This window comes from Carica papaya, chromosome 3 (assembly GCF_054855325.1).
Source record: "Carica papaya isolate Zhongbai chromosome 3, ASM5485532v1, whole genome shotgun sequence".
Classification (NCBI taxonomy): domain Eukaryota; kingdom Viridiplantae; phylum Streptophyta; class Magnoliopsida; order Brassicales; family Caricaceae; genus Carica; species Carica papaya.
This window is the reverse complement of record NC_142311.1, coordinates 13,657,338-13,684,779: the sequence shown is the minus strand read 5'-3', so window position 1 is coordinate 13,684,779 and position 27,442 is coordinate 13,657,338. Positions and strand designations below refer to the sequence as shown.

Sequence of the window (27,442 nt, the reverse complement as noted above, 5' to 3'; positions counted from 1 at the left end):
CAACTGTTCAAAACATTAACTGAAAAATAAAAGAAAGAAACAAAAATGAGAGGAAAAGAAGACAGATTGCAGAAAATTATTTATTAATAAAAGTATGAAGCCAAATCACAGGGAGCAAGCTGACTCCAATTTACATGATGATTTTACATGTTTTTTTCGCCATTATCAGCCAGTTCTTTGCTGCTTGCTTATTGCTTATTGTGCTGAGCCTTTAGTTCCTTCACCCTCTCCTCGGTAGCCTTCAGTGCTTTCCCATAAATGTTAATCATCTGAAATTATTCAAATTTATAAAGATTCAATTTTCATCCACCGTACAAATCGTCGCATACATAAGCTCTCGGTGTAAGAGGTATATCATAACTCTATTCTAGTTTTTTAATATTTCATGAAAAATTAGTAAATTATGTAGCAATAACTTAATATTATACAATTATTTAATTACTACATAATGTCAAGAAGTCATAAGATAAAATTACTAAATTATTATGAAGTGCTAAAATCATTTTGAGACAATACAATAATCCAGGGTTATCATAACGGAAACCTCAGGAACCTTATTCGTCACCCTCGCATGAACTTAAGTACGAAACTACCAGCTATTCAGTTACCTCGTCAGAACAGACGATGCATGGTCTTATGAGTCTCGTGGCTACAAGTCTTCACCAATAAAAAGGAACCATGTAAAGCCATTCCTCCCCCAACCCCAACCTCAAAAACTTTAATTGGTGAGAGGGAATGAGGACAAAAGCGTCGCTAAGTGGGGAGTATAATGAATTGAATGAAAATGATACTAGAAGTCAAAAAAATTTCGATAAAACAAAAACTACCCGCATTCCTTCCCTTCCTCTCTTCCCAGTCAGAACCAGTATAATGAATTCTCATGGGTAACCCAAAAAAACAGAGGGACTGGCTCAAACCTACCTCATCAATTTCTTCAGGAGAGATTATAAATGGAGGAGACATCATTATGTTGTCACCGGCAACACGTACTAACATTCCATTCTTTTCACACTCTGCTCCAAAATAAGCTCCAATTCCTGTCATGGCAATTACCAAGTATTATCATCTTTTTTTTTTTCCAAAAAAAGGATGACAATGTTATGAAGGAGGATTTGTGGTTTTCTTCAAAATGATACTCTAAAAACTTGGATTCATGCCAAGATGTGTGTATGTGTGTGTCTGGGTGAGTGTGTACGTATATTTCCTGAGCGTTTTATCTTAGTAATGTGCAAGAAATGTTCCACAAGGACAATTTCTTTATCAACCATAGACAAAGACAGATGCATACATGATAAGCACTTAATTGAAAGACTTACCCCACTCAGGAGGGAACAAATCATTAGGTGACTTGTTGTCCGTGAACTCTGTTCCGAGAATTAAGCCTGTTCCCCTTATCTGCAGATCCACAAGTGTAACAACATAAATCTTTCACAATCACATAATCACTTACCAAGCAATTCAGATTAAACAATTTAGCTAAGAAGACGTACCTCCCCAACAACGGGACTGCCAGAAAAGGCTTTAAGACCATCTTGAAACTTTCCGGCAACGCTATTGACTCTATCAACAATATTTCTCTCCCTAAAAAGACATAAAAAGGAATAAGAACTAACAAGCCAGTGTTAACAATATCATTTCGTAATTACTACAAATATGCAAATAATCGCTCCATGTCATTGTTCGTAAATCATGACCAACCATCAGGTGGATCGTCCTTTATTGCGGATTCTTGAGAAAATAAAAAATTACTTTTAATGGTCTGAATAACAAATACTCCAAATCTTCCACCTGCATGATATTAAATATTTTCAAGAGTTGTCTATAAATGTTTAGGTTGTGATACAGGTGTCAAAGTTTTCTGCCACCATAAAATAGTGCTCCAAAAGTTGGAATTGTTTTATTCTTAATTTTTCTAGAGGTGAGCAGAAAGGAACACACTTGTAGATCTTCAAGGATTCCAAGGCAACAGCACAGGCAACAGGGTGCCCTGAATAGGTAAATCCATGAGAGAATGAACCTGAAAAGAAAAAGAAACTTTAAGATCCTTCAAATGCATGGTACTGTGGTGTAATTATCCTTGATGACAAGTAATTACCGAGTTTGTTGCTCTGGGAGTATATGATGTCTGCAATTTCTGGGCTCATGAGGATGGCTCCAATGGGCATATATGCAGAAGAAAGGGCCTGGAAAACATGACATTAAAACAACAGAGATAGAGAAGCACTGTATCAGGACAGAACAACTGATCTCTTTCTTTGAGAATCAAGGATCTTCACCTTTGCTAAAGAAACGAGATCTGGTTTAATGTTGTATTTGTCGCACCCAAACATGGTCCCCAGCCTTCCAAATGCACAGATAACCTGAAATAGGAGAAAGCATAATGATTTTTTCTTTTCATTAATTCTTTGGTCCCTGGAACCAGCATGTAGGAACGAACAAAAATGAGCTTCTTCATAACATTTTTTACCTCATCAGCAATGAAAAGGATATCATATTTTTTTACAACTGCTTGGATCTGCATCACGAATAAAATATTATAAATAAAAATGAGAGGGAGAAAGAGAGCAAGGAATTCTTGGTAATTTTGCACTTGACATCAACAGCTAAGCAAAACACAAAAGTAGAATGCTGCATAACAACCCAACTCGATTTATTAACAATTGTTACAATGCCAAACCTCACCAGAACTTGCACATGTAATAAATTCCTGTTATATTTTCATTAAGCTATCAAGTTTGATCTCAAGAAATCCAGTTATATTTTAGTTTTCCTAAAAAGAATATTAAAAATTCATTTCAAGATATCTAAGGAAAAGGTATTGAAACCAGCCAGATGTTAATATGTTCATAAGCAGATTCTTTTTCAAAAATTTCGGCCCCAATTATTCCCTTACCCTTCTTTACTTCTGTTGCTGTACATTCATGTATTTTGCACAATAACTTTGTACCTTGCACAAAAACACAAATTTTACCTTTCTGTTTCTTTGACATATCAAAATAAGTAATATCTTACCTTCTCAAAATAGGTCGCAGGTGGAGGAATGACTCCTCCTGCCCCCATGACAGGCTCCGCAATAAAAGCAGCAATCTGAAAGAAGTAACCATAATATCAGGTTAGTAGTGAATAAAACACCATTTGTAGTTGTAAATGATTGTCATCCTCACAGTCAAGAAGTAACTTACTGTTTCAGGTCCCTCTTTGAGGATAAGATTCTCTAAGTTATTGGCTAATCTGGTTGAGAACTCTTCCTCTGTCTCACCTGGAGTGTGCATCAGTGACCATCATTTAATAATGATACTAGAATATCCTACAAGAAAATGATCCATGATATGCTAAAATGACAACCTGGGAGATGATAGCGCCAATAATGAGGGCAGTCAGTGTGCAATACAAAAGGAGCCGGTAAATCAAATTTTTGGTGCAAGGCAGGAAGGCTGCAAGTTGTAGATGAATTTAAGCTTCTATACAATATAAGAAGCATATTTACTGACGAAATCAGTTTAATTTTATCCTACCCTGAAAGGCTAGCTGATATCAGAGTTGATCCATGATACCTGAAAACAGGTAAATAGCACAATTAAACATTTTTTAACAATGCAAAAAGAAATACAGAGAAGCAACAATAAATCAGTAGTTGAACTCACGACTTAGCTCGAGCAATAAACTTTTTCTTGTTTGGTCTTCCAAGTGCATTATTGTAATACCAAACCAGTTTCACCTAAATTGCACATAAATTATCAGATTATCATCATCCTTAAATCTATGGTCACCTTACAAGAGTGAATTTTTTAAGGAGCATGGAAACATAATCTGACCAAACAGATGTTTTATTCCAGAACATGGTTAATTGCATGATTATCGAACATTTTTATAAAATCACACTTGTTTTTAAGGTCCGAAAAATGTGATGAGCAAAAGACAAATAAAAAGATGGCATGGCAGCTAATCAATACTGTGTGCAGCCACTATTCCTCAGATTAATCATTATGACATGGATGCTAGTTTTAAATTTTAGTTTTCATCAGTATAAAAGAAAGAGAATAGACTACAGGCAGCACCATGTTATAAAAAAGACAAACTATCAATTAAAGGCAGCAAGATAGATAGAGACAAAATTGTAACAAAACAAGACTAGAACCTGTGAATCATTGGCCTCTGATCCACTATTTGTAAAGAAGACTTTTGCCATTTTCCTTGCAGTGAAAGTTTCCAGAAGTTCCTTTGCAAGATCCTGTAGGCGAAAATGTAACAACACATAAACATGGAAAGTACCAGGTCAAGTATATCTTTCTTACTTTTTTTTTTGCAACTATGCATGATGCATGGAGAAGAAAATCCCATGGTTAATGAAGAAAGCTGTAAATTCTATTCCATGGTTTTCTTCTATGCTGTTACGTTATTTAGTGTTAGATACCAAACCAGTGTCCCCCAAAAATAGGATAGAAAGTATACTTCTAAAAGATTTAGGAAATTATCCTTTATTTTGAATTCTAGTATCAAATCTAGATCCTATCTTTTTTTCCTATATTTTCTCCTAATGTTTCTGCATATTTTTCTCCTAGATTTTCTCTGCAGTTAAGAAAAATAAAAGATGGTAATAGATCATGTGAGACTGAAGAATATATGAATACCAGAGAAGGTTTCGTTGTCCGGTTCCAAAAAGAGTGGTAAAACGGCAAGGTATTCAATTGTGCAGTAGCAGCAGCCACAAGCCGAGGTTCATTGCCCCCTGCAGAAATTTGGTTTGGGATAAGTGATTTAATCAATTTTCTTTCATTCACAAACAATATGCTTCAATTAAATATTATATATATGTATGTACATATGTATGCATATGTAGTCATAAGACCAGCACAGGAATCATCCAACACCCACATACTAGGACACACAAACATACTTGAAATAGTTTATTGATGTAATATACGGGCAATTTAACAAATTCTGCAATAAAATAATTGCACTATGATATAATATACGGCAATTTAACAAATTCTGCAATAAAATAATTGCACTATGATATAATATACGGGAAATTTAACAAATTCTGCAATAAAATAATTGCACTATTTATAGTCAATAAGAAATGGAGCCATTAATCTCTGCCTTCAGTAAAGTTATATACTAAATTGGCAAGAGTAAACAAGGAACCCACAGAGATGAGACACCTCCACAGGGTAATCGTCCTGCTTCATGCCCCATAGTTCTAATTCTCCCTTCCCCAGTGGGTTTCACTAGCACACTCTACTTTAATGCCAACTGCATCAATGGTTGGAATTTACTTCTGTTAATATTTATGCCTTCCTTGTTACCTTTTATATCCTATGGGAAAAGTAAAGCAAAATAGGACAGAAAACAAGATTCTGACATCAAACCCCTTAGTCTCATGCATTTTCCAATATTTTAATTCAAGAATTCATGAATCAATGATAATGTTGCAAAGCTCTTTAGACAGAGACCTTTGTAATATCACAACCTATAAACAGAAAGGTCATTACTCCATTCAATAATGAGAACCAAGAAAGTTGATAATTTATGAGATATTTTAAGGAAAAAGAAAAGAGCCGGGAAGATTGAATTCTGGAAATTGGAAACAGAGAATTGCCTTTCCATTCACCCCTAGAAGAACTTCAACATATCAGATATTTGTTGTTTGCTGTGTTAACTGACATAATTGTGACATCAACAATCTACTCAATTACCGTAATCTTTTTCCAGGTGGAAACACAAAAAGACCACACGATGTCTTATTTAAAAGAAATTAATAGCACAGAAAATTCCTATAGTATTTGTTAAACTAAAAGGCAAATAAACAAAGATTTCTAATCAGAAAGATTGGTTTAAAAATTTCTAAACTGATACGAGCAATGAGTATTCAGCTTATGGAGTCCTATTTGAATTGCATTAAACAACCAATGAGGTATTACCAAAATAAAACCACACAATAAACAGCAATAAGTATTTTGCTCCATCAGTTTTTGTTTTCTACACTTATTTCAAAAAAAAGAAAAAGAAAGTTTTTATTTTCTATACAGTTTATATTTTCTATACAGTAATTCAGATGAAACAGAACAATTAGTACTATTAAACCAAACAATACCCCACAACAAACAAAGACAAAGGATACATTGAAAATGAGAAACCAAAAAAAGGAGAGAGAAGAAGTTGTCATAAGCGAAGCAGTATAGGAGAAACAATCATTCCTCCCAGATAGATAGTCATAAAGCAGGACATATTGTGAATACCTAAGGCTGTGCACCATAGACCAGCAAGAGAATCGAGATACTTTTTCCCATCGATGTCATAAACATAGCTACCCTATATCATAACAAGAATACAATTAGGCATAAATAAACAAGCTTTCGAAGTGAAATATTCACATACCATCAGGTGTGTTATTTTACAAGAGAAGGATGAAGGCAATTGAATTAAGAACATAAAGCTTGTACCTCAGACTTCTCAATAACCAGAGGATTCAAATCAGTAGTTTGCCATCCAGCAGTAAAAGGTGCCAGCATATTGTGCCCCTTAAACCTGAGATAAAATTGAGAGATTAGATTATTGTGCATGCAAGTATCAAGGAATAAGCTTATGCTTAAACATATAGGCATGCCACCCATATATCTTGTACGTACTATCCAAATTCAAGTGTTCCTTGAAATCAAGTTTAGACAGATGGAAATATTACTCACCCATTACCACCATCCACATCACCAGAACTTTCCTTCTGTAAATATGCACTTGTACTATACAATCTGGTAAGTAGACAAGCCTGCACAGGATGATCCTGCAAACTTCTTGAACCAGAAAGATGTCTCGTACATGAACCCATCTGTTCCCCCAACACAGGAAAAAAAAAAAGAAAAATTTTAAAGGCACCTGAAAATTAATCACTAAAGACAGTAATCCAGGTTCTGTTTAGGAAGCCAGGTTCACATATCAGTGCAGGCGAAAAAAAAAATCACATTGTACCACTCTTAAATTCAACAATATGTCATTAACTATTGTACTCATTTCACTGTCTCCAGCCTCATTTTTATATTTTTTACCATCAAACTCTTAACTTTATCAAGGACAAAGGATATTTTATCCACTGTATGGGTTATTGTTCAGAACATGAAAGCTAAACTACTTTTTATTTTTTTCCATCCTCTTTTGTCATAGCAAATGACTTTTTTTTTTCAGCAGTGGTCATGCTCATAAACTGCTAAAGAACACCAAATTGTGTATATTATGTTTGTATCTTCATGTGACTCGCAAAATATTCATTAGGATGCAATCCCCTTTAACCACTAAGAGGCTGACGCATGCAGTAACAAAGAAAACAAAAATAACAGTTTAAATAATACAAAAACAACTACAATCAGACTCAAATCAATGGGATAAGTAGTCTTAAGTTATAGGTCTATCTAGAAGGAAGCACCATTAGGGTTAGATCATAAATTTATGGAAAATGAATCAGAAGAATGTCTCATTTGATAAGAAAATACTATCGATTTGCTGGTTATTCCATCCCCAAATACCTGATGAGGAACACAAGGATCATCAAATGTTCAGTGTTTAACCGTAGTAGTAGTAGTAAATGAAGAAAACATACTGCTTTGCACTGATTACAGTGTAGGATTGCTCAAAGAAATATGTTGAGCTTTACTTAAAGCACCAAGTTCTTATTTAAAAATAAACAATTATTTATGAAAGAACCAAAAAATAAATGAATATAGATGAAATAAATCAATAGAGTGCTTATTTTTTTACTTTTAATTACCTAATAAGCAGTTTGCTTATTCCTTTATCAAACAGGTGCACTCTTATGAAGTACTTAAAGTTACTATAAAACCAAAAAAAAATAATAATAATTAGTTCATTTCTTGACTTAGTAGCAGTCAAGGTCCATAATCCATCTAATGGCGGCATAAACCAAAGTGAGTCACAAAGATACTGTTGAAAGTTATCCTTCTAATCGATTTTGCTGTTGACAAAAAATCACAAAGTTTTATGCAAGTATACTGTCTTTTCCTGCAGAACCTAATAATTATTTTGTATCTCCAGTTGGTTCCAGAAAAAAAAAATACCATGGTTTGGTTTCAGGAAAAAATCATGGTTTTGAAAGAAACGAAATGCTCACTTGTTTTTCAGTAGATGAAACGAATCAAAAGCAAAAGGCTTGGGTTAAGATTTAAAATTCTAAACAAACAGATGGGAAATATATCACAATCAAAACTGAGAGAATAATTTTGCTAAACAAACACGCGGTAAATGGTATCTCACGACCATTTTCTCGATACCCGACGAGAGGCTTCGATAATAGTTCCAAAGGAAAAAAAAAAGAATTTATTACAACTCGGATCGAACACGAGGAACATATTGTTGTGGAATAGAACAGTCCGTTTAAGCTTTGAGAGATGAGACGAAAAAAAGTGAAAGACGACAAGTCATTTTCATCTTCAACTAAAATATAGGATCCGCAGAAGCTCGGTAACCGAGTAATATCATAAAAACGAAATGATGACCAAAGGGGATTCCATTCTGCTGCGCCATTTTCTTGGAAACCAAACAGTGCTTTGAGCTACGAGAATTCAAACAAACAAGTTGCATCTAAACCAACCAAACATTTATAAATCATACAAAGAAAATGTAAAAAAGCGATCAAACTGATCATTGATAATCACCGAAGCCCATGAAATAATCTACACAGAGCATGATACACAATAGATTCAAACACAATATATGATTATATTAGATAGCTTACGGAAAAACGAAATGTTTATGGAAGATATGGAAAACCTGGGTTCTGAGAGTGGATCGAAGGAGGGTCCCGATCACCATTTTCGAGCTTCTTGGCATGCAAATTGCAGAGAACGAAGAAAAATCAGAAGAGGAGAGATACAACTTTTCCTCGGTACTCAAGCGAGTCTTAAATAAACGACAAAATTGCGTCACCCAGCAATGCAACAAGTGGGCCAGCCCGGCTAAAGATTCTTTGAACCATTTTGTGATTTATCCGCATCGTTTTATATTCATATTCATATTCATATGTACGTTAGGCCCTTATTTTATTTCTATTTCGTAAATAAATTAACCATAAACTTTAATTTATTACTTTATATATAGATATAGTTTAATTAAGAAATTATATAAATTCTATTTTATTTAAATTTATATACAAATTTTATTTTTTAATTAAACTTGATATTATTTGTAAAGGTTTGAAATTTAATTGAATGATAATATTTAATTAATAAAATATTAGTTAAAACAATTAAGAATTTAAAGTTTACATTTCTTGCACAATTTAATCAGAATACCCAATAAAATTAAGAGAATGTCCCTTAAAGAAAATTAAAATAACAGAAAAAAATATAACCATAAAACTATGAGGTTGACCTCCACTATGCAATTAGTAAGAAACGAGAGACAATCTTTAATTACTAACTTTTCTACTGCTCAAGATTCGGATTTTGATCGTTCTGATTTGAAATGATTAATAAAAGATGATGAACTACACTAACTCAGTAAGAATATCAACACTTTACTACCGATACGGAAAATGAAATATTGGTAAAAAAAATTGCAAACAACCAATGAAGCTACTTTTTTTTTCTTTTTGTAAATTTATTTAATTTAAAAATATTAATCTCATACTCACCTTTTGAGTTCTTAGATGCTACTTATGAAGGAAGAATCAAGATAACAATGCATAAAACACTCTAAAAAACCAACAATAATCAAGCTTTACCTTTTTACCTACTTATCGGTACTGCTGGGGTCCATACAGACCCCCACTATACGTAGACCTAATATCCAATCTATTAATCAATCAGTCGTCCCATACCTCGTCCGGTAACGGGCAACAAACGTACCATCGCTTCAATACTCCATCCAATATAAGCATGAACAAACACTTCCCAACCCCTTCATGTAAAGGCCCAAAATTAGAAAAATGGAGATAGCGAATTATATCAACCATAAGCAAAAGTAATTTAGAATTTAAGGTTTATATTTCTCACATAATAAATCAAGATACCCAATAGGGTTACAGGAATGTCCCTTTATAGAAGCTCAAAATAACGAAATAAATAATTAAAATAAGACAAAATAAAATTATATAGGATTAACCTCTGCTAGACAACTCTGATAGGGTTCGGGAGGTAACTTTTATTCGTAACTCTCATACTGTTCGGGATTTAGATTTTTGTGCTTCTGATCTAATATGGTTAAATAAGGAGAATAAGCTACACTAACCCAGTAAGAATATCAAACTCAACACGGATATGAAAAATTAAATGTTGGTAAAAAAATCGTCAAACAACCAATGGAGCCCTTGTTTCTTTTTCAATAAATTCATTTGACTTAAAAAGTGGTATTTAATAATTATTCTTATGAGTTTTCAAAACTGACCTATGAAGATAATAATCTAAATAGTATTTTGATTACATATTCAAATGAGCAATAACAATAAACTTACCTGCTTACCAATACCTCTGGGGGTCCATAGGGATATCCCCCTACGCGTGAACCCAATATTTAATTTTTCGATTAACTGGTCGTCCCTATACCTTATCCGATAATGGGCGCCAAACATACCACCGCCTCAATACTCTGTCTGGTATGAGGGTGAGCTATACCTCCCAACCCCTTCCGGTATGAGACTTCTCAGCCCCGTTCGACTGAGCTAATATTCACAGTAGGATTTTTTCTATCTATCGGGTCCGTACACCCTTCCCCAAGGTACCCTATAAGCCTTTCATACATAAATCTATATCATCAACCAATCATAAATCACATACCCACATCTCATTTTTTTTACCAATCAATAGTAAGTCATGCAAATAAATAATACGTAAATAAAAAAAACACGATTAGAATATTTATTTCAATCAATAGGCAAATAAGAGAAATAATTAGGCAATCAATATCAAGAGGGCAATAAATCCATAAATAAAAGTGCACACGACAAAACAAAAAATATATCGTACCAATAGATAAACAGTATCGACAAAATAGGTAATTTTGTATAGACCAGTTACCAACTCCACTAGTGACCTATAATTAATTTTAGAATTTTCTAATTTTTACAAAACACAATGTTATTTATTATTAAACTTCAATTTACCATAACAGAGAGAATGGTGAGAGATTCTTAACTCGAATCAGTGTCGAAACACCGTATTTTTCACTGTTTCTCCTGACGATTCTCAGGTTTCTTGGATTTTTCTTGCAAAAATAAAAAATACAGTCACGGATCCAAAAATACCCCCTAAAAAGACCAAAATAATTGTTTTTGAACTTTTTCAACCAATTTCAGGTTCCAGCACGGCGGTGCCGCCGTGTTCCGATGCTGGCTCTGCCACCCACGGCGATGGTTCCTCTTGGTCTAGCTGTTTTTGACTGTTTTAGGCCGATTTTGTATAAAAGCTGGGAAAAACAAAATAAGGGGCCTTTGTCGACTGAAAAATGGGAAAACTGAGACCACCCTACAAGCAGAAGGATCTTCGAGTGCGGCGGCTCCGCCATTCCTCCTTTGTGGTTGGGGTGTTTCTTTGGCTAACACGCACTAGAAAGAAACAAAATTAAAGGACCTCTGTCGGCTGAAAAAGGGAAAAATCGAGACCCTACCAGCTGAAGGTTCTTCGGGTGTGCGGGCTTCATCGTTCCTCCTTTGCAGTCAGGGTGTTTCTTTGGTTAACTTGCACACAAAAAAATGAGAATCATAATGGCTAGAGAACCGAGGGGAATGGGAAACAGGAAGGGGGTCATCAAAGAGGTTTTTCTGTTCCTGTTGCGATGGCTTAGTCGAGCTCCACTCGCATTTTTTGGCTCACCCGCTGCCCTTTTTGCTCTGATATAGGTGTGGTGAGGTTTGGAATTCAATTTCGAGTGGAAGAAAATTTTTTTTACCTTTTTCGACGTCGGCAGTGGCTCCGATGCGGCGGTGTCCCTCCGGCGACTGATCTTTCCTCCAGCCATCCTTATTCTTCTTCTCTGGTCAGAGTTGTCAGCTAGGGTTTTGGTGCCGATTAAAGAGAGGTAAATCTCTCTTTCTCTGATCCTTATCGTTCATTCTCATCGATGTGGAGTGAGGAGGACCGTTCGATTTGATGCTTGTTTAGGCCGATATGTGAGCAAATCTGGATCGTTCATCGCGATTAAATCCAATTGTTCGATCACGTTTAAAAAAATGGATGTAGGTCGTTCATGCATGCGAGATGCGATTTGAGTCGTTGGATCGCCTAGACGCACGGATCGCCTGCGTGGCTCCCGCGTGGAAACGGTGTCAATGTGCCCCCACGCGACGCTTTCTAACTTATCATGATGCTGACGTGGCCATCCCACATTGTCGTATTTTTGAAAATTATATTTTTACCCCAGTTTTTCATATTTCTTTTCAAATAAGTCCTACCTTATTTCTACTTTGGCCCTGATTTTCGAAAATATTCTCAAATGCATCCAAAATCTAATTTTCAACAAAATTTCATAAAAATTAAAATTAAATTATTTTAAATATATTTTTTCATTAATATTAAATTATCCCGAGTCAAATTTCTGGGTCCGAGTGTTACACTTCCGGTATAGGACTTCTCAGCCCGTTTGACTGAGAGTAATGCCTACAGTAGGGTTTACCCTATGTACCCGATCCGTACACCCTTTCCCATGACACTCAATAAACCTTTTAGTTTGATACGATAATTTAATACATACATGTTCACATCATCAACTAGCCACCAGTTACATACAACAATCTCATTTCATAATCACATAAAAATAGAACGATAAATTAGTAGACGATACAATTTAATACTTAATAATTAAAAAGCGCGTAATCAAGATATTTATTTCAAACCAATCAACTGATAAAGATAAAACAGTTAAGTAAACCAATAAACAATAAGGCAATTAAACAAATAAATTAAAATACATGCAGTAAGTAAATAATAACAGCCTAGCAATAAACGAACAATACATATAAAATAAGCAATTACATACTGACTGTTTACTGGTTCCATTGGTGACCTGTATTTAATTAGTTATGGGTTGCCAATATTCACAAATTCTACCGTTTATTATTTATTTAACTTTAATTAATCATAACGGGAGAAATGATCAGAGATTTTTATCCTGGATCGGTGTTTGAAATACCACTTTTTTCATTGCATTTTCTGGCGATTTTTGGATTTTTTGAATTTTTCTGCAAAAACTAAAAATACGCGTCACATAACTCGAAATACCCAAAAAATGCCAAAAAGGGTTTTAAAATTTTTCGGGCAAATTTAGGTTCCGGCACGGTGGCTCTGTTGCCTACGACGATGTCTTTTCTCGGTTTGGCTGGTTTTCGAACGGTCTTGTGCGAGAACCTGGAAAACTCGAGGTTAGGTGGCCTCCATTGGCGGAAAGAAGGAAAAAAATCGAAACTTACCAGCAGGTGGGTTTTTCAGTGCGATGACTCCGTCGTTCCTCCCTTGTAGTCGGAGGTTTTCTTCGATCGTCCTGCACCAGAAAAGAGTCAGGAATCCAATGGTCAAAAATGGAAAGAAATGAAAAGGGGATTTGGGCTCACGGAAGGAGTTTTGGGTCTCAGGTGTGGCGGCTCGGCCAAGCTCCGCCTTCTGTTTTCAGGTTCCCCTTTTATTTTTTGGTGCCAATATGGGTTTGTGGTGGTTTAAAATCAAAATACGAATAGAAAGGAAAAAAAAACTCACCTTCCAGCATCGACGACGACTCCGGTGCAACAGTGACGATAACCGGCTTCTCTTCTAGTTTCCCTTTTTCTTCTTCTTCTCTAACGAGCTGGTTGCGGCTAGGGTTGGGGTTTCAGTGGAAGAGGAGTTTAAATACTCATCTTCATTCAATTCGGGTCGTCTGTTCGTGGAAGCGTGACCCAATCTCAACTGTTGGATCCATCTTTCCTAGAGAGTAAATCAGGATAACACGATCGGATGCAATCAAGATTGTTTGATTGCGCTTGAAGAGAAAATGAATATGGACCGTTCATGCGCACGATAATGGATCTGGACCGTCGGATCGGTTGGCACACAGATTGCTCGCGTAATTTTTTGTGTGGACTCGTATTCGCGTGTCTGCCACACAGCACACGGCGACTGGCCGTGCTGCTGACGAGGTGATCCTACGTGGCCTGTTTTTCGTTTTTTACACTTTTGCCACAATTTTTTAATTTTGTTTTTAAATAAATCACTATTTATTTTTAGTTTGACTTTGATTTTTAAAAATTATTTTCAAACACACCCAAAACGTATATTTCTCCAAAATTTCTAAGAAAAATTAAAATTAAATTTTTTTAAAATTATTTATCAATATAATTTGATTATCCCGAGCCCGGGTGTTATATTATCCACAAATAAATTACAAAAATTATGAATTTATTAGACTAAAGCATGAATTTTGAGAATAAATGTCATACATTTTATTTGAATAAAAATGAATTTTTAGGCATCATATAAGTTAAAAATAATTATAACAGTTTGATAAAGTTTATTTTGAAATTATTATTGAGGTCAATGATTATGTATTTTAATAAATATCTTATATTTGTATTTGGTAACATTACAACTAAGGATATTATGACAGCATAATTAATACGATTACGTCATATTAATTTTATAAATTTAAAAATATTATAATATAATTGTTAAATATAACAACTATATTTCTATGTGCTAGATGTATATTTGGTGAGTAGTTAAAAAATATTTTTATATTTAGTCCTCAATATTTTTTATTACAATTTATTTTATAATTTTTTATTTATTTCAAATGTCAAATTTTGTATATCTTTTATGAAAAAAAAAAAAATTGAAATTATTATGTCATAATTGATATTTTAAAAATAACTCTAGAAAATAGTTTTTAACTAATTAATTAAACTTGTAAAAATATAATAATTTACTCAAAATTAAAATATTTATAAATAATGATTAAAAAATATATAACCGAAAATATAATCTAAGTGAACGAAATGAAAATAAAAAACTAGCCCTAAAATGTATAACATAACCATTAATATTATTAAATTAAGTTACAATTAAAAGAAGATCTACATTCTGTTACCCTTGGAACTCAACAACCGCAATTATATTTGAATAACCTCAAGATATGTATTTAATGTCAAAAGACTGAAGAAGTGAATCAGTGGTGGGCAATGTCTGCCCCACAAGACTCACCTAATCTACTAAAGATCGCAGTCTTACTGGTGGGACTCTCCTAATTTATTGTTTCACAAATTTTCAATTATAACTTGTTGTAAAAAATTATTATTATTATTATTATTTTATTTAATAGTATTTTTTAAATTTAGAAAATCTAAATTTCAATTCATTGTGATATAACAAAAAAAATAAGTCATATTCAAATTACAAATAAATGTCTGTTTATTTTAAAATTAATCTCTACATTTTTTATCTTTCTACTTTAAAAGAACAAATAAAAGAGCAAAAGGGTAATAATAAATTATTATTTAATTAAATAATTATTATGTTTTTTTTTATATAATAAATTATGAATTCAATTTAAATTGTGTTTTTTGTTTTATGTAAATTATTTATATTATTTTATAATTGAAGTATAAATTTATTCTATAATTGACTAAAGAAAATGCAAAGCAATAATTTGGTTAAAAACAAAAAGGAATTCAAAGTGGTGTCAGATCGGCGGCTGAACACCGGGAAGTTCACCAGTTTGACCTGGAAGTAAGTGCTGACTCCCAAAGAAAACACGTGCAAGTGATAACCCTTTAATTAATGATTTTCTCTTAAAGAGTTGCTTAATTACACAGTTTTAGTCCTTATTAATTTTCATTTAAATGTCAATAAATACAGGTTTTAGAAATTTCTTGTCTATAACATACCTTTAGAAAAAGAGTATTTAATAAATTACATCAACTAAATATTAATTTTTGTTTAAATTTTTTGCTTTGTGGATAATTAATTTATCTATTAAAAATAAATAACTTTCTAGGCACATAATTAACGTGATAACATAAAATTATCATTTGAGTAAAAATTAGATGAAGTATAAAAAAAGTATCATTTTTAAAACGACACCCCACTACTCACTCTTAGTAATCTATCTTCGTTTCTGCGACTGCGAGTATAGCGACTCAGGGAGACGACTTCGGAACATTTTGAAGCGTGTAGTCTAAACCCTACTGCCGTGTTACCCAGTGTCTCTACTCCATCAATGGCTTCCATCCTAAGAAACCCAAAACTTCTCTATTCCAGAGCCCTCTTCTCAGCCTCCATCTCCACCCAAACGACCCCATTTCCATCCTTTCGCGCAGCAAAATCCGCCATTCTATCAGAATCCGACCCGGAAAAGCTCGCGGCAATGTTTGACCAGAACTCTCTCTTCCCCACCTTCCGCCGCCACCGCCCCCTTTACGAAGTCTCCGTTCACAAACTCGCCCGCTCTGGTCGCGCCGACCTCGTTGACCGGATCATCGAAAACCACGTCAGCTCTCCCTCGAATGCCGCCTCTCTCAAATCCGAAGGCTTCTGGATTCGCCTCATGATGCTGTACTCAAGCGCAGGAATGGTCGATCAAGCAATGCGAACCCTCGATCGCATGTTACAGACTAAGTGCTCTAATATTACCGAGAAGTCTCTCTGCGCATGTTTATCTGTTCAGTTGAACAATGGGTTGTTCGAGAAGACACACGAGCTGTTCGATAAAATGCCGCAGAGACTCGGCGTTGAACCGGGCGTGGTATCTCATAATTTGATATTGAAGACATTCGTCAACCAAAACAGGGTTGATTTGGCGCGCGATTGGGTTCAGAAAATGGAGAAGGACGGCAAGGTTACGCCCAACATTGATTCTTACAATATACTGCTCGGTGCTTACTGGGTTAACAAGGATTCAAATGGCTTTGATGGGGTTTTAAAGGAGATGATGAGCAAAGGTCTCGACCCTAACGTGACAACTTACGTTTACAGGATAGCGAAAATGTGTAAGGATAAGGAATGTGTTCGAGCCAAGAAGCTGTTAGATGAAATGATATCGAAAGGAGTAAATCCAAATTCTGCAACTTACAACACCATTGTTCGTGGGTTCTGTAAGGTGGGTGATTTTGACTCGGCCAAGAAAGTTCTAGAGGGCATGTTGGCTGATGGGTATGCAGTGCCGTCTTCATCAGCTTATTATGCGTTGATGCGTGGGGCGGTTAAAGAAGGAGAGTTTGATTTGGCGCTGGAGATGTGCAAGGAGATAATGAGGAGGAAATGGGTTCCACCATTTGAGGCTATGGAAGGTCTGGTTAATGGGTTGTTGAAAATGTCGAGGATGGAGGAGGCGAAAGAGGTGATTGAGAAGATGAAGAGGAAACTTACGGGGAATGCAGTAGAGTCTTGGGCTAAAATTGAAGCAGCTCTCCCTTTATAACGTCTGTTAGATTACCTCAGATTTATCTCTGAACTTCTTGGATTTGAAAAGCTGAAATTGACTGGTAAAAAGACATTTTAGTTTTGTCATGAAATATTTATGTTCCATGTTCTATCTTTTAAGAGATCGTTTAAAGGGGTGTTTTATTTAATTTGATTCTAAAGGGTGTTTTCCGTAAGTTTCAGATCTCTTAAGTTAATAAGCCTTTAGATAGCATTTAAGTTAGACCAGTATCGTTTTTTTTTCTCTTTTTTTTTTTTCATTTGAGAAACGAGGAGACAGTTGCATTATATGAAATATTAAAAAATTACTTTGAAATGCCTCTTAAACACCATAGAATTTGGCACTTCATGTTTGGTGAAAATGTAACCTAAGTGATTGTGATGGCTCAATGAATGGGGTTAAAGCTAAGTTAAAATGGATTTTCTTGTCCCTGTTGGCTGAGATAATAATATTCATGTCCCATTTAGTTTAATTCAATTTTATTTTCACAAAGTCTAAAATAAAATTACATACAAATTTCGTGTGTACTTTTAACTTTTGAATAGTTAAAGAAATAAAGTTGAACCCCAGCATCTAACCATGCAGAATTCGCTGTGAATAAGAATGATTCTTTAAAAGAAAAATGTGCTCCTTAATTTTAGGCTATGAGTTCAATGCGTGTGTGCAAGCCCAAGAACGCATTAAGAGGTACTTGGAAACCAATATGCAATTCTATAAATAAGACCTAGCCTGCAAGAAAGAGCAATAGAGAGAAGTGATAAAGAGCATGCACGACTAATCATCCAAAATCCATCAGAGATGCTCAGTTTGTACATGATAAAAATGGATTTTCAAATAAATACTTCTGAAAAGAACAGAAAGGAGAAAGATACCTCATATACAAACGTGACCTAAAGCCGGCATGTCAAATCATCTTAGTCATGTGAGTCCTACGCGTTTGAGCTTGCAACAAGATCCTTGTTTGCAAGAGTTAATAAAGTTGCAGTTTCCATCAGAAACTTCCTTGGTTTTATGGCCTTTCATTAATGATTTCGGATGGTTCCAAAGAAAACTGCATGTTTGATTCGTTAGAAGATGAAGCCCATTTGATCACTTACGGCCAGACCCTGCCTGAGTATTGTGCTCGAAGCCCCCTGGTACAAACACAGGAAGCTGGTTTGAGGCTGAATCCCTTTTGAATCTTGATTCCCGTGGCAAGTTCAGAACCAACCTTTCAGGCCCCTCTCTTGAACTTGAACCCCTTTCATTTCTCATATCATCCCTTATCCCCACTTTCAAAAGTGGGCCCCCAAAGAAAATTGAATCTCCTGTGTACATCAATTTCTCTGCTTGCTGCACTATTGGAGCCTTTGCAGCTGAAGAAGAAGACTCTACTGTTGGTGCTTGAATAACTGGCTGCCTACTTTGGCTGCTGCCACTGATTTGTGTGCTAGAAAGTGGCAAACTTGTCTGCATGACTGATCTGTTCCGAGCTTCTGATGCTGATACAGGAACTGATACATACCTCCCAGCTTCTTGATCCCACACAACAGATGTCCTTCTGACATCTCTGAGAAGAGAAGCAGCAGGGGCTGAGAGAAGCAATGGATCACTAATGCTTCCTTTTTGCATTATCTTTTCATCAAATCCCAATGAAGTATGCTTTACTGGGTTACTGATGCTTGGGAAAGCGGCCCTAGAAGCTACTGAATGATCAGGAATTGATGTAGCTGCACTAAAACGGCCTGGAGCAGCATGAGATTGTGGTAGAGGGCTAAGTGTGACGGGCTCATGAATGTGACTTGGACTGCTGAAGCTACTCACACTTTGAGTCCCAGTTTCATACTCATCCCTGCTACCTTGACTTGGAGGAAAAGAATTTCTCAAGGGTGACATTTTCAAATCATTCTTGATCTCTTTATTGGCTCCTGTATCTGCACTTGTACTACTTCTGACACTGACATTGCCGCTAGAGCTAAATTCAGAATCTGGTAAACGACGATTGTCAACAGGGCGCAAAACAGAGGAGGATGCTCTGGCCTTGGCAGCTGCCCTCATGGCCTCATTGGAATCTAACTTTGCAAGCTTCCATGCACTAATACGAACAGGCCTTTTGGTCCCCCTTGGCCCTCTTTCAACTCCAGCTGCGTCTGGATCAACAGTTGATGGGACCATTCCAGGCTCCAAGTGAGGTATCACTTCATCCTATATATGCATATTCAAGATTAGTCTAAAACCTCTTTCAATCAGACCAGAGAGTTTTTTTCAACAAAAGTAGATACAAGCACTATTGATGTAGTATTGCTGAAATGGAATGAAACCATCCACGGTGGTAAGCTTACAAGAAAAAAACTTAACTCAGGACTCTTGAATTGGAATAATAAGAGTCTCTGGCAAACATGTTCCATGCTCACTGGATTGGTACAAAGAATAGTTATGGGGCTTGAATAAATCAAGTTAAATAGATCAATGGAGCTAATTACTGATTTAGACTCTAGAAACATATTAGAATCTCAACAGACATATTCTGGATAGCATGTCCATAAGAGCGTGGAGGACAGGCATATACTGCAGCAGTTAAAAGAAAGTTAACGACATAAATGATTGCGTTGGGGCAGCTGCAGCTGCAGGCTGTGTAACAATTTAATTCACCCAAAAGTAAAGGTGATAAAGAGCATTGTAGCATATATATTTACTTGCATTCAGCAAAATTAAGACAGGTAACTCACTTGTATAATTTTCAAGTAAAATTCAGAAACTTAACAATAAAATTTTTTAATTTAAATTTAACATAAAAAAATGACAGAAACACTCTATCTATAGAGTTTGATGAAAGGAGAAAGCAAAGTGGACAAGGATGATACCAAAAATCTATTATATTCAGGTCTAAAAGTTACTTGATCTGATTCTCTTATCTACTTCATTTGTTCCTGTCTTCTAACTATGATTATGAGGAGAATTAACATAAAATTTGCTTATGGAATAGATATGAACAATAACTGCGAATGAAACTTTTTAACTAAAAATATTGTGTAAGACACTTGCCTGCCAGACTGCCTATTATTCATCCCAAATAAGCAAGAAAGATTTTCCATTCTTGCTGTGTTACTACCTTCTTAAAACTGCAAGCAACTTATTTTGTATTCTTTCATAATATCTGACAAGAAATAAGCAGAAAACAACCCAACTCGGTGATGAAAGAAAAAAAAACTCATGCATGGACAAACACACCAAATTGGGACATGTATTCACTAGATAACCCTTTCTTTCAAGAATTTTGTCAGCCTTCTTAATACATGTTCAAAAAGCCTAGATAATACCTTTTAAACAACCAATCTAATTAAGGTCTATATAATGGATCCAATCTAATTAATACCTTCTTCTAGTTATAATCAATCCAATTAATTATCCAGCGTGACTCATGGCCTGAAAAGTCTCCTAGTCATAGAATTATCTTGGAGACCTGATGACCACCTTTGCTCTTGAGCAATCTTTTCTCAAAATAACACTCTTGAGCAATCTTAACAAAAACAAACATACTAGTGAAAATGAGTACCTGATAATCCACAAATACTCTAGGCGGGGTACACCATGCTCCCTTGTAGTGAAGACCCAAAGAACTTCCACCACTCAAGCCAGTTGTGGTAGATCCTGTTGGAGAATATAGCACATTTGGCAGCTCCTCATCTACAGACGCTCCACCAGGTGCTTCACTCATAGCTCTCATTGCTACAACATACTCGTATGTTGTTATGCCCTGTGTCCATACAAGAAAAGAAAAACTGCAAATATTAGATGTCTTGCTCTAGTTCCTCTTCCCCATCAAATGTATGATATGCTTTCATTTTATGATTTATTTATCCACTGAAACAGAATGATAATTAACCACAGCTACATTTTTTAACTTCATCTTGCCCATCTTCATAGCATTTAAGCAAAGCTGGAACAAAGTACGTGCAATCCTTGCTAACTAACCTTTCTAATCAATATCATGTGGAAAAAGAAAAGTTCACCCAATGGTACACAAGCCAGAACTGAAACTGCAGTACATATGGCCTACAGAATTTAAGATCCAAAATCAGCAGAAAAGTTCTGCTATGTCAACAAGAAAAAAAAAATCATATTAGCTTCAGTCTGGGAAACATCTTTGAAAATTACCACAACTGTTGCAAATGGAGCACGAGAGAAACCGTTTCCAAGTCTATCAATGATTAGAGTCTCCATACTTCTCTTATTAACAAAGCATCGCACTAGCACAGCAATGCCCACTCCAGCTTCAATAATAAGCTGATAGGCCATAGAGAGTGTATAAGTAATAATTAAAAATCATTTGGGGTAAAAAAAAGAAAACAAAAATCATTTCTTTAAAAATACAGATATAATTAGACCACACACCCAAGCAAGACTGATAGCCATGAGAGAGATGAAAGTCACATAATTTTTGCGTCCCACACAATTGTTAAGCCACTGCAGCCATATAATATAATTATTTAAGTTACCAAGAATTAAAGTTTAAAATGATATTACACTCCAGAAAAATTTGAAAGATATATCAAAATGTATCCCATTAAGAGCACACAGAGCAGGAGAAACGACAAAGATGTACCCGGCAATGGTGATCAAAAGCATCCACACATTTATCACAACTTCTACAGTGTTTACTATACTTCCGCACCTGCAAAACAGAGAATGTTCAGGATGATAAAGGAAGAAAGATTTAAAATCTTAGCCACATTCCAGGTCACATTTTTCTGTTCTCGACTTAATCTTTTTGGAAAAAGGACTTCGTCTTTATTTATCTCTTTCTTTACCAAGAACAGGTTTAGATAGCAGTATTTTTTGAGTTGGTCACACAATCAATTCAAGCAGTACCGTATTTGCTTAATGAAAAACACTATGGGAGCAATTTAACATTTTCTTCAATTATATTTTGTAGGAAATAAGTAACTACTATTTTGCCTCCACCAAATTCTTTTATCTGAACCTCCGTAATTCAAATATAAAGTTGGAGTTTCTCATTAAAAATTTAACATATAATATTTTTTGCTTAATAAATAGTTTTGCTAATATCAAAATTATCAAAGTTAACTAGTTGCATGAGCTTGTTCTTTTAAAATAAATGAAATGTATAAATTCAATAAAAAATTATGCCTGATATTTTACTGTTACCAGTAATCTTCTTGGCAAGCTAAATACAATAACTAGATACTCTTAATAAACGTCAAATCTTTATCAAACATAAAAAATCATATATTCCCAGTAATAATGTTCCTGGTAATCTAAATTCCCCGCTTCAAATATTTACCAAACCCTGCTTCAAGTATATTCAGAACAAGAGACTCTTAATTGCATAAAGAAAAAGAGAGAGAGAATAACACAGTACTGTTCCATATTCATTAAATCTAACCTCAGCATTGCACAATGTGCAGAACAAAGCATCTTCACCAATTCCCTGTTCTTCAGCTGCACCTTCCTGTTTACGACAATCTTCATGGACAAACAATGCACAGAATATCCCACCATAACAGGATCTTTTGGCTACGGTATCTATGCTCCCACTATCTCCTCTTGCCCCTTTTTTACTAGAGTTTATGGAACCTCTGGATGCCGTTGAAGGAGAAGAATGCAGACGACCACCAATTTCATCAAATTTTCCCGGTAGGTCCTTCATTGCATGATTTGGAACAGGTCTATTTGCTACTCCATTAAATTTAGACATTATTCCAGGATCTGCAGGATTTATTGCAGTACACCGAACATACAGAATAAAGACAAGGAGTGCCTGCATTCCCATGATATAAGTGGGAAAAATATCAGAACCATAAGTTGAGCCTTCAAATTCAAAGGGAGATGAGGAAGTACATTACCAAGTACACCATAAGTTAGTAGATAAGAGCTACATTTACATACTCAAGGAAAACACTGCACTTGCTTCTTAAATCAGAGCAATATGATTATGAAAGTTAAATTAATATTAAATCTTCAAGTTTCATAATACGCCCGTTAAGTGGTATGCTTTTGAGACAATTTAAACTTCATTTTCAAATTCAAGCAATCTTAAACAATTTTCCTGAATTGACCTTGAAGTTTCAGCTGTATTGCACGTAGTCATTTTTTCATATTATTCCTTTTTGTGATTGAGAAGGCATATTAGCATACAATAAATCTAAGGAGAAGAAGATTCAGCAAGAGCTAAAACTGAATTTAGTTCCAAAAGCTCACTGGCCTAAAATTATCACATCAGGTACAGTAGGTAGGGGGTGGTTGTTCAATCTGAGACTTCCACAAAATTTCTGGTTTAAATTGCAGAAGCTTATAAACTTATGTTTTATGAAAGAGTACAGACCAATTATTACGGAAGTTTTCTAACTAAGAACACCTGACTTTTAAACATCTTTACTATCATGATCCAACACCCTATTGTCCATTATGAAATGCACGATAGCAGATGTAAGACAAAGAAACATTTCCAATTTTTGCAGCTTTGATTTGATATATGAGAATTAAACCAAATTCACATACCACTGGAGAATAAGCAGAGATCAAAGCATACTCCCAAATGCGTCCTCCAACAAAAGGGGCAAAGAAAGCATAAAATGCCACCACTAGCAAGCAGAAGACAGTGATTGCAACCACCTATCCAAGTTAAACACCAACATTCAAAAGATTTAATGCACGTATAGCCATGAAAACCAGTGCCAAAATAGAAAAAAGCCACCTTCACAGATACAATAACAAGTGCAAAGTCTGCAACACAGAAAAACTATTTGACATGCATAGAATCATGGTTGATGCCATGAATGAATTTTATTCTGCAGAAGAAATTTTTTCTTTAACCTATTTTAATTAGTTCCAGTTTTGGTTATTACAAATGCATGTCACTTCTGTTGTTCCTGAAAACAAATCAGACTTTCAAAAAGTGGTTACGTCCCAGTAAAAATAATATGTAAGAATATAACTCAGACTAGAACAAAGCATGATAAGCCACATTTTTTATCAACAAACTTTCAGCTATCTGCCCTAATATTTTGAAAGTAGCAATAAAAGAACCAAACTTATAACACTCGAAACTGCATAAAAAATTGGGAGGAATAAGAAATGTTTCCTGCAAAATCAATTGCTCCAGACAACTACTCCCACTTTCAGCTCATTAGCTTCTTTTAGGAAACATGCTTAGTTGTTTGTCCAAAAGAAAATTCAACAGATGATGCTACTGTGGTGACTACAAGTCAGTATGATTCACAATAATTTTCTAACATTTCATAATAATTGGTAACTTTCACCCAAGGTAAGTTATAATCTTACAGCATTACTAAATAACTAAAAATTTATCCTAAAGTAACAGGGAAATATGATATACCCAGGGAGCACCACAAAATTTCCACCTAATGTAAGCAATATACCTAAACATTCTAGTTCTTTTGTTTCCAAGCCCTTCTCAACAGGCAAACAGAGCATAAGTTAAATCCCATGTCAAAGCCAGAAATATAAGGTCTTAAAAGGGACAACCATACTGACAGCAGAAACGAATTTGGACCAGAACTTTTCTGAAGCTCTCCAAACCGACAAAGAAAAAGTTTAACTAAAAACAAAAATGGTCAGACAACATCCTAGATTTCATCATTTTCTCAAACTCTCATCAGCAACCAAAATTACTGGTTCTCAAGCTGATTTACACCATCCCAGGCGAGGAAACGGGTAAAAGCACATGAACCAAAATGCTCCAAAACGTGGACTGCAAACCGTTTTCCTCCATTACTTAGAGAAATCCACAAGGGAAGTAACATAGCAAGCAAAAACCCTAGTTAGAATCTCTAAAAAACCCCTAGTTAGAAATTTTTAAAATAGGAAACCAAGACTAAGAAGTTGAAAAACTAAACTAAAATTCTCGAACAGAGAAAGCCATACGCGTACCTGAAAGGTGTGTGCAGGTAGTTGCCAACCATGTTTCCTCACCATGGCTGCCCCAGTTACAGACCTAAAACCCCAACCAAAAACCACAACACTAACCAGTCACCACCACCGGCTCGATACTAGAAACTAGAGAGAGAAAAAGTGCGGCTGTTGAAGGAATTTTCCTATCTGAAACCTCAACTTCTCAGTAGTCAACAAGCCAAAAAATAAATGGAAAGAATCTTAAAGTGGAAACCGGCCTGCAAAGCAAGCCTCCTTCCTCAATTCCTCTTTGCTGAAGAAGACATTTAAAATATTAAATTTGCTACCAAAAATTTAGTAATTAAAAGAAAAAAGTTGGATTAAAAAAAAAAAGAAAAGAAAAAGAAAATCCAGCTACGGAAAAGGAGGAACGTAAGTGGAAATCTGTGGAAGGAAAAGACGAAAATGACAAAATAGAAAAGCGTTGACGCCTGACAGACGTTGAAGAAAGAGTTAACATGACCGGTAAATTATTATTCAGTGTCTCAACTAACTCTCAAAAATCTTTTTCTTTTTTTTAAAAAAAAATTATCATGTTTATTAATAAAATAGTTTTTAATAAAAAAAAATTAGATTTTATTTTTATAAATTGAATCAAGTAAAATGTTTAATAGAGTAAGTTTATGTAAGAAAAATAATGTTTTAATATTTTTTAAAAAAAAATTGTTTTTAATGACATAATTATAAAAATAATATCCAACTTCAATATAATAAAATCTTACATAAATTTATTTTTAAAAAATATCTCATATTACTTGTATTTATAAATAAACATAATATAATTTTTTTATTAATAAATAAATAAATTATGTTTTAATTCCTTATAATTATTTTAACTAAAATAGTAACTTTTTTGTGTAATTTATTAAATTTTAATGAAATGGATAAACTATTTTATTTAAAAAAAATAAAAATAAAATTATCGAACTATGTATGATGTGTCTGAATGGAAGACAGCAGCTATAGTGGGACGTGTAATAAAATCAATAAATGTCGATGGATTTGTTGGGGAAAGTTAAACGGGTTCCACATTAATAATTCCCAGTAGGAATCTTTGTTTTTTTTATTTATTTATTTTATAAATACCATTATTTTATGACCTAAATAACTTTTGTTTAAACTAAAAATTTTAATTTCACCGCTTAATTAGTATATTAAATTATATTCTATCAAAAATATTTTATGTATTTATTGATATAACTGGTATTTATATATTAAAGGACACAGCTTATAAGTTATAACAATATATTTTTGCTCGTATACAAAATTTATAATGTATAATATAATATAAATTAAGTTATTAAAATAATTATAAATAATATAAATCTATATTTTTATAACGTTTAATAAATTTTTTTTGTTATAAATAAATAAAATAAAATAATTTTTGTTCACGGATTACAAAATCAATAGAAAAATATATTCGAAAAAATTATTTGTCTACGAACAATTTATTACTATTTTTAAAATTTAAACTAGCTGATAATTTAATTTGATTAAAAAAATATATAAAACCAAATTTCCCTACCTATGTAGATTTAAATGAATTTTGTACCAACCACTTTAGTTGATGATTGTCGCATATAAAATTAATCAAATTATTATAAATTTTATATGTATGTAACAAATATAATAATTTAACATATATGGGAATATATGATATAGTACAATTTGCATCCTATCAAACTACCCAAAGTTACAAAAATGACTGGTATAAACTATTTGGACTAAGTATGGGCCCCACTATAGCGTTATTATTATTTTTTTAATCTTGGTAATTTCAAACATATTTATAACTTATTCTTTATGATATTTTAATATATTTATAATATATTTCTCAAAATTTTGTATGTATTTTAATAAATTTAAACTTTTAATTAATTTTGTATATCAATTTATGAATTGAGTTTGAACATTATTGAGTACTAATATGATCATATTAAACAAAATTTTGTAAACCGTTAATATTTTTACTTATTTTGTTAGAGGTTATCAAGTTCATTGAATTATAATGCAATAGTTTACTAAATTTAAAACTTAATTAGATTATATAAAATATATGATTTGCGTATTAACAACAAACAAAATATATTTAAATATTAAATATAACTATTATATTAATTTATTATAAAAATCA

At 34.0% G+C, this 27,442-nt stretch overlaps 3 protein-coding genes across 5 annotated transcripts; 1 reads left to right on the top strand and 2 right to left on the bottom strand.

The window, feature by feature from the left end:
• Nucleotides 1-66: 66 nt before the first annotated feature.
• On the bottom strand, nucleotides 67-8,940 carry POP2 (Pyridoxal phosphate (PLP)-dependent transferases superfamily protein). The gene is made up of 19 exons (XM_022051511.2): nucleotides 8,782-8,940; nucleotides 6,690-6,829; nucleotides 6,447-6,531; nucleotides 6,243-6,315; nucleotides 4,632-4,729; nucleotides 4,139-4,231; nucleotides 3,645-3,718; nucleotides 3,516-3,554; nucleotides 3,346-3,434; nucleotides 3,183-3,259; nucleotides 3,013-3,087; nucleotides 2,468-2,515; nucleotides 2,277-2,360; nucleotides 2,096-2,183; nucleotides 1,939-2,017; nucleotides 1,491-1,581; nucleotides 1,317-1,395; nucleotides 922-1,037; nucleotides 67-269 (listed from the first exon to the last, which is right to left on the bottom strand). The coding sequence occupies exons 1-19, from the start codon at nucleotides 8,839-8,841 to the stop codon at nucleotides 189-191; spliced, it is 1,569 nt and encodes a 522-aa protein (XP_021907203.2). The 5' UTR covers nucleotides 8,842-8,940; the 3' UTR covers nucleotides 67-188.
• Nucleotides 8,941-16,040: 7,100 nt separating this feature from the next.
• On the top strand, nucleotides 16,041-17,566 carry LOC110821624 (pentatricopeptide repeat-containing protein At1g11630, mitochondrial-like). Its single transcript, XM_022051536.2, has one exon. The coding sequence runs from the start codon at nucleotides 16,189-16,191 to the stop codon at nucleotides 17,386-17,388; it is 1,200 nt and encodes a 399-aa protein (XP_021907228.1). The 5' UTR covers nucleotides 16,041-16,188; the 3' UTR covers nucleotides 17,389-17,566.
• Nucleotides 17,567-17,853: 287 nt separating this feature from the next.
• Nucleotides 17,854-25,611, bottom strand: LOC110821689 (putative protein S-acyltransferase 19). 3 transcript variants are annotated; one of them, XR_015817828.1, is made up of 10 exons: nucleotides 25,285-25,607; nucleotides 23,893-24,006; nucleotides 22,778-23,152; nucleotides 21,977-22,045; nucleotides 21,766-21,837; nucleotides 21,529-21,657; nucleotides 21,346-21,426; nucleotides 20,927-21,127; nucleotides 18,264-19,575; nucleotides 17,854-18,120 (listed from the first exon to the last, which is right to left on the bottom strand). XR_015817828.1 is itself a non-coding variant. In XM_022051609.2 (9 exons), exons 1-9 carry the CDS (start codon nucleotides 25,327-25,329, stop codon nucleotides 18,481-18,483), a joined length of 2,181 nt encoding a protein of 726 aa, XP_021907301.2. In that variant the 5' UTR covers nucleotides 25,330-25,607; the 3' UTR covers nucleotides 18,122-18,480. The 3 variants fall into 3 exon arrangements, 2 of the variants coding, with proteins under 2 accessions (XP_021907301.2, XP_088072117.1); XM_022051609.2 differs by lacking the exon at nucleotides 17,854-18,120 and having other exon boundaries at nucleotides 18,122-19,575; XM_088215991.1 differs by lacking the exons at nucleotides 17,854-18,120; nucleotides 21,346-21,426 and having other exon boundaries at nucleotides 18,122-19,575; nucleotides 25,285-25,611.
• Between the last annotated feature and the right edge of the window lie 1,831 nt (nucleotides 25,612-27,442).

Excerpts from the sequence above, each read along its gene's own strand:
- POP2 (XM_022051511.2), bottom strand. The coding sequence starts at position 8,841 with ATGCCAAGAAGCTCGAAAATGGTGATCGGGACCCTCCTTCGATCCACT. Across the intron at positions 6,830-8,781 it reads GATCCACTCTCAGAACCCAG|ATGGGTTCATGTACGAGACA; the intron begins GTTTTCCATATC and ends TTGGGGGAACAG. Across the intron at positions 3,435-3,515 it reads ATATCAGCTAGCCTTTCAGG|CCTTCCTGCCTTGCACCAAA; the intron begins GTAGGATAAAAT and ends TACAACTTGCAG.
- LOC110821624 (XM_022051536.2), top strand. The coding sequence starts at position 16,189 with ATGGCTTCCATCCTAAGAAACCCAAAACTTCTCTATTCCAGAGCCCTC.
- LOC110821689 (XM_022051609.2), bottom strand. The coding sequence starts at position 25,329 with ATGGTGAGGAAACATGGTTGGCAACTACCTGCACACACCTTTCAG. Across the intron at positions 22,046-22,777 it reads GCACATTGTGCAATGCTGAG|GTGCGGAAGTATAGTAAACA; the intron begins GTTAGATTTAAT and ends TCTGTTTTGCAG. Across the intron at positions 19,576-20,926 it reads GAGTATTTGTGGATTATCAG|GATGAAGTGATACCTCACTT; the intron begins GTACTCATTTTC and ends ATGCATATATAG.